At 34.4% G+C, this 7,192-nt stretch overlaps 1 protein-coding gene across 1 annotated transcript in view; it reads left to right on the top strand.

The window, feature by feature from the left end:
• Positions 1–6,911, top strand: part of LOC111089802 — a gene marked incomplete at its 3' end in the record, with an annotated part of 14,235 nt that extends 7,324 nt beyond the window's left edge. Inside the window, exons 3-7 of the mRNA XM_022402913.1 lie at positions 916–1,025; positions 3,547–3,642; positions 4,667–4,774; positions 5,112–5,174; positions 6,839–6,911. Of these exons, the coding sequence (XP_022258621.1) occupies positions 916–1,025; positions 3,547–3,642; positions 4,667–4,774; positions 5,112–5,174; positions 6,839–6,911 (450 nt within the window). The remainder of the gene's footprint in view (positions 1–915; positions 1,026–3,546; positions 3,643–4,666; positions 4,775–5,111; positions 5,175–6,838) is intronic.
• Between the last annotated feature and the right edge of the window lie 281 nt (positions 6,912–7,192).

The raw sequence follows: 7,192 nt of genomic DNA, 5'->3' as shown, positions 1-7,192 counted from the left end.
AATTTTCACAGTCACTTTAACTTAACTACTTTTATAAACACACGCTATAATTCAAAGCAATTCATACACTTTACTTACAGTGCCTAATGTTCGCTTGACTCAATTATCAATTATTTCTCTTCAATCTATCTTCGGCTTATATACTAAAAAAAAGAGGGCGTCTAGCAAACGCTGGGACATTCGTGAGGTTGCCCGATAAGTCACGATCCTTCTAGAAACTCCAGCGTCGCGTGACTTCCGCTGTCGTAACAATACAAAGGCGTTGTGTACAACATTTGTAATTGAAGTAAATCGATTCTTCGTCAAATATCATAAAGTGTTTCGTATATCCTTCTCTTTTAATTCATTTTCTATTATTAGTAGCTTTAGATCAAAGTAAACCTACGATATAAATGTGTTTGTCGTGCAGCACAAAGCTATACAAAGCTATCTGAAAGTACTGAAACCCGGTTTTTACCGTTAAAAATCTTGAGGCTTGCCGCTGAGCTACTAGGGGCGTATAAATTATAGCTAAAAAAAAAAAAAACTCAAAATAACATGTACGATAATGAAGACAATTCGGTATAACTGACAGGCTGTAATTATCTATCAATTAATAAGTCGCTAAATTTCAATTTATAATACTAATTATAATGGATAGTGTACCTCCCTTCGGTGCTAGTATACCTCCCCCCCCACACCTCTTTAAGAACGGACATTTTTTTAAAGTTAATTAACAACTGGTACGTGTAAGAAATCACTTGAAACCCGTGGTTTATCTGGTTTAATCAGGAGTTTAATTCAGTTTACTCTAGATATATGTCACTGGAAAGTGTAATAAAAAGTGCGAAATGAAGCGCACGAGCGAAAGCGATCACGCGACGGTTTTCGTTTATTTCACTGCGACAATAATGTATTGGTTTCAATTTCTGACAGTGGAACTGTCGTCGGCTCGAGTCACGTTAATCTTGAGTGTAGTGTTCGTGTTGGTTTACATCGTAAGTTGGTGGTGGTTGGCCTTCTCAATCAACCAAGCCAGAGAGGACGTAAGTATCATTTTAATTGCCCCTCAAATACACTCGTTGTCTTTCTTATTGCCCAAAACTAGAATATGAAACAAGTTAAAAAATAGGTAGATGAACAAAACTATAACAATCTTTTAATTTTTTTATAAAAGCCTGCAAGTAGTCACTGATCTTTTCCCGCCTAAAACGGTGCACAACTTAAAACCCAACTTTAATTTTTTTGTTAAAAAGAAATTAATAGTAAAAGTAAAAAATTGTTAAGCCTAATCAGTCATTCAATTTTGTATTTATTTAAAATTTTTCAACAGCTTATGTGACTCAATAATTCACAAGAATAATTGCTACATATTCTTGAAATTTCTATATAGATATAAGCTCACTCTGGTGAGTAAAAAAAAAACATCCCAAAACATAATATATATTCAACAGATTAGCATTCTTGTTCGCTATAAAAAATTTATAATTATAGTTAATATAAGATTCAGCGTTTAATGTAACTCAGTGTTATTCTTATCGATTTCTTGTTGTTTTCTAGCGTTGTTGTATCATTTTGTCTTAACCCTGCGTTAGTCTTCTGTAAAATTTTCCCATAGTCACTCTTAATTTAAAAATATTTAAATAATGATAAACTTTTATTTTGGAAACAAATAAACGCTAATACTTAAAATATTTTCCTTATTAATCAATAAATGAACATTGAATATTGCAACTTTTTTATTTTTGGAACAATAAACGTGTATGTGCTTCCATCTGTCGACAACGATGTTTACAAAATATTTGGGGTCCGTGAAGACCCCGGAAGACTAATGCAGGGTTAAAAGCTACTTTTACTGTTTCTTGTGTTATTTTACCGTTTTCTTATCATTTTTAATGCTATTTTTTAATCCTGTTTAGATAAATGAAACTGGGGATGCTGAATATATATTTTTTCTAACGTTCTTGTTATGTAATTGCGTGCAACCTATATGCCGTTTATGTAACAGTAACACGTTAATTGTATTAATGTATTGCTAACGCACAGAATCGTATTATATTCTCAATCTAAAGTCTGACAGGGCCTAGTGGTTATAGCACTCATCTCGCAATCTGCAGGTCGCGAGTTCGAATCTCGTCACCGAACATGCTTGGCCTTTCATCCATCTGGGTGTTATAATGTGACAGTCAGTTCCACTTTTCGTTGTTAAAAGAATGGCCCAAAAGTTAGCGGTTGGTGGTGTTGATTAACTGTCTTCCCTGCAGTCTTTTGCTTTTAAATTAGGGAAGGTAAACGGAAATAGCCCTCGCTTTGCGCGAAATTTAAGAAATAAAGAAATCATTGATCTAAAATGTTTATTTAGATTATAAAATAAATTTACTTGATAACCTTTTTTACCCATAATTACTACATCAGTTTGTTTTTTATCTGTTGCTGCTTCCTTTAGTCCTGGTCCAGCATGGCCAGGTGATTAAGGCACTCGACTCGCAATCTGAAGGTCGCGGGTTCGAATCCCTGTCACACTAAACATGCTCGCCCTTTCAGCCGTTATAATCTGACGGTTAATCCCTCTATTTGTAAGTAAAAAGAGTAACCCAAGAGTTTGCGGTGGGTGGTGATGACTAGTTGCCTTCCCTCTAATCTAACACTGCTAAATTAGGGACGGCTAGCGCAGATAGCCCTCGTGTAGCTTTGCGCGAAATTCATAAAAAAAAATCCTTTGGTCCAATAAAATTGTTATCCTTTCCCCTTATCTGTTTGTCGATAAATCTGTGTAAATTGTGTTACTAGTTATTTTTTACTATTATTCTTTTTAACCAAGAAACCACAACGAAGAAACCTGTGTCAGATTTCAGGTTATTCCTTTAAAAATATAGATGGTAGGCTTAGTTTTGACTGAAATTAGAAACCCATGCTCCTCTCCAGGTGGCAGTAAAGTATTGTTTTCTCGGAATTTTCACGCAAACCTACATAGATGTCCATAATTTCGAACTGATAGACTAAAAGAAAGGTAGCTAGCCAAAAATACCCACCGCAAACTCTTGGGCTATTCTTTGTTTGACCAAATAGTTTGCCCTCACTGTCCCAGAATCCTGGGGGACGTTTCTACGGTAACGAGATGTGCCTCACAAGCCTTCGAATTCACAGTACGAGTATGCTAGCTACTAGACCACGCCTGACTTCGCGATAAAGGACTTGAGGATCACTTTAGGGAAACCTTTCCTTAAGGGGTTTGGAGTATTTTTCGACTTTTGTAGCTCTGAATAACTTGTATCACAGTGTCATAAAAGATTAATAATACCTCTAATGTTGTCAAAGGTTTGTTTCTGTTCAACAACAACAAAAAGACGAACGAAACGCTCTTCCAGGTATTTGTTTTGAGGTCTAAGAAGTGACGTTTCAGAAAATTTCTTTTGATGTTCTAAACACTTAATTCGTTGTTTTTTATGGAATATAATAACACCAGTTACTACTTCAGGATGTCACTGGTTTACTAGCAGCACAGTTCACCAACTGTAGAACTTTGTTGTTTTTTTCTTGAGCAGCTAATATTATGTTTTCCCACAGGGTGGCGTTTCACTGAAAACAGTACTGTTACTTGCTGTATTTGCTGCCGTAGACATCGCCGCCAGTGCTGGCTTCGTGTTGCTACGCGTTATTATGGTGAGTAGACATTTACTCCTCCCTCTCCCCCTCCTTGGGGACCATCTTTGGATTTGGTAGTAAAACTATGTGTTGATCGTCGTCCAAATGATACACTCCACCAAATTTAATTTTGTATTAGCTGATTATAACATAAAGTAACTGATTTTTATACTTTAAAGATATTATTGTTTCTAGGGGTTAAATTTCCAAGATTGATTCCAAGTTGTTTTAATTAATAAACGAAAGTTGAAATATTTTATCACCAGTTATACAAAGAAGAAAGTGTATAGGGTGAGGGCTAATGTTTCCCTGTCGACTAGGCATACCCTATTCTTTAATGTTAGCCTACTATATGGATTTAGGCCTAATATAAATATCCTATACTGTTCATACCTCTTGTGATATTATTGGAATTATTATAAAAACAACTGTTATAGTGTCAAATCATTTTCCAACCTAGCGAAGCAAAATTACAATTAAATATAGTTGTCATAACACTTTTTTTTTCAAACTGCATTCTGTTACTACTCGTTTAGGAATATTCGAGAATGTTTAATGTATCCAATTTATTAATTTTATTCTCTAAATATCGTACGTTTATTAAAGAGATTCATTTTGCGTTGTTGGCTTGGAATATGAATTTATGAGTAGCATAAGTCTCCTAAGCTGGTCGTACCTTTTGTGGTATTATTGGGTTTACGGTCGAAAATATCGTTAACAGCGAGAGTTCGAAAATAATATAACAGTTAATCATAATAAGTAAGAATATAAGATAAATGTATTTAATTAGCTATGCTCATTACCGAGTTGGTTTTTAGTTTTAAATAGGAAGGTTGCTCTGATCAAAAGTTAATATTAATTAATGTCATATATTTAATGACATTGACACGAGTTAATATAGTAAAAATGACTGCAAAGTCGGATTAACTTTTAATCCAAGATTAATGTAAGATAGGGAGGATTACATAGTAGTAACAGGATACAACAAACTTAAAACGTAAGTGCTTTTCTTTTTTATCTCCAAACTTGTTTTCCTTTCCAGTACGTGATGAGGGACCGTTTCTATCCGTGGGACATGCGTGCCCCTTCGGCCGTTGTCGAGACCGATTCTATAGCAGGCCATACAGCTCTTCGCTTACTTACTATACAGGTACGGCGAGGCTTAAGTCTGCGGTTCACGTGATGTCAGCGAACTCGATACTAATTATTCAAGTTGGCAGAATTCCAGGTTGCCTTTCTCCGTTGAAGTGATGAAACTGAGATGAGGCTTATCATAAACTAATATTAATATAATTATACTGCTTAAAAATTGCGAAAATTATAATAGATATATTTAAGTAACATAAACTACAACTTCAATAACTGTTCTGATTAATTTGATAAGAAGAAACTGGAGGCTGCTAGGAATGATTTAAAAAAAGATTACTTGTGGAAACAGTACATTTTTCAACATCTTTCTTACCCCAATATTTTTTTTTATGATACAGTCCAGTTGCGGTACCAACGACATCATGGTAGCGATCATCGTGGGCTTCCTCACAGGCTTGAGGGTGAGTTTTACACACTTTACATTACTTAGACACTACATTGAGACCTCGTTACATAGTTCCTATACGTTAGGCCTTGTTGTATAGTTACTGTAAGTTAGGCCTTGTTATATAGTTACTGTATGTTAGGCCTTGTTGTATAGTTCCTGTACGTTAGGCCTTGTTGTATAGTTACTGTAAGTTAGGCCTTGTTATATAGTTATTGTATGTTAGGCCTTGTCATATAATTACTGTACGTTAGGCCTTGTTGCATAGTTCCTGTACGTTAGGCCTTGTCGTGTAGTTACTGTACGTTAGGCCTTGTTGCATAGTTCCTGTACGTTAGGCGTTATTACATCGTTCTTATACGTTAGGCCTTTTTGCAAATTTCCTGTACGTTAAGCGTTATTACATCGTTCTTATACATTAGGCCTTATTACATCGTTCTTAAACATTAGACTTTGTTGCATAATTCCTGTACCGAAAGGTCGCAAATAAAACATATTTTAACGTAGAATAGCGTTTCCTAAACTGGAAATCCTAGGATTCCGTACGATTTATCCAGGAGTTCCGCGGAGACAATTTTTTGTAGTGTAGTCGGAGTAAAGGAGTAGGCCAGGTATAGGTAAGACTTAAAAACTCGTCGGCCCATAATTCGTACCACCCAGTATTCTCCGGTAGTTTATCCGGAATTAGATATGAAATTAGATGGGGGGGCTAACCCCCTCATGAACTTTCGCATCTCATCCTATATCACTGTGTCAAGTTTGGTGCTGGTTTGATAGTTTTTCCAACTTAAATATGTTTTAGGGGTGGCTAAACCCCCTCATGACCTTCCACGTATCATCTTGTATCAAAGTGTCAAGTTTTGTGCTAATTTGATAGTTTTTCCAAATTAAATATATTTTAGGGGTGTCTAAACCCCCTCATGACCTTCCACGTATCATCGTATATCACTGTGTTAAGTTTTTTGCTGATTGATCAAGAAATGTGGAAACGTATAAGAAACAGACATACAGACACATATTGATGTTTATTTATATAGAATTGTGTTTATTGTCTTTGCGTCATGTTTAGCTCTATATTTTCTGTTGTGTTTATTGTCTTTGCGTTATGTTTAGCTCTATATTTTATGTTGTGTCCAGCATTGTGTTTGTATTATTTGTCCGTTTCTCTAGAAGTACTTAAGAATATAATTATACATCCAGTCAAATGGAGTTTTGTTCAAATCAGCGTTCCTACAAGTCGTGCACGTTGTCAATATATACTTAATTTGTCTGTGTCTTTTACAAATAGAACTTCCGAGTTTAAATTTGAGGACTATTTGTTTTTATAATTTTCTAGTGAACTTAATAAAATATATTATTTAAGATATGTTTCTAAATTTTGCATCAGGCTGTTTATTTCGGTAGGAATGTTAAAAACATCATTTGTTTTGCCCTCGTCTAGAATTAATGACAGGGAAACTCATCACTTTGAAAAGAACAAAGAAAATATGCTACGCCACCTAGTGTAATTTTTCATTACTTTCAATCACGAGGATATGTAAAAATGTATGACCCAATTTTTTTCAGTTCCCTGTGCATTTCTCTTCCTTATAGTTATCTAAATAATTCAGATTTGTGGCATTCTACGTTATTTCTCTTTCGTAAAAAGTAATTATCTTAATAATCCTGTGGTTTTTACAGATATACAGTGTGGTATGTGTTTATTCATATTACAAGAAGGCTAAGAATGGAGTTGTAGATTCTGTTCAGAAGAGTAAGTAAAGAAACTTTGAGTTTTTTGTTCTTGTTAAGAACTTAACCTGTTGTGTTCGTAAAATACATTAATCAAACAAACAAAAAAGGCATTAATAGATAAAATAAAAGCCATTCATAGAACAAAGAAAAACATTAATAGCACAAAGAAAACATTAATAGAACAAACAAAATATATTCATAGCACAGTCAAAACGTTAATAAAACAAACAAAATACATTAATAGAACAAACAAAAACATTAATAGAATAACAAAATACATTAATAGAACAAACAAAAACA

Source organism: Limulus polyphemus, unplaced genomic scaffold (genome assembly GCF_000517525.1).
Source record: "Limulus polyphemus unplaced genomic scaffold, Limulus_polyphemus-2.1.2 Scaffold7422, whole genome shotgun sequence".
Lineage (NCBI taxonomy): Eukaryota > Metazoa > Arthropoda > Merostomata > Xiphosura > Limulidae > Limulus > Limulus polyphemus.
The sequence above is the reverse complement of the archived record's forward strand: the minus strand, read 5'-3'. Positions and strand labels throughout refer to the sequence as shown.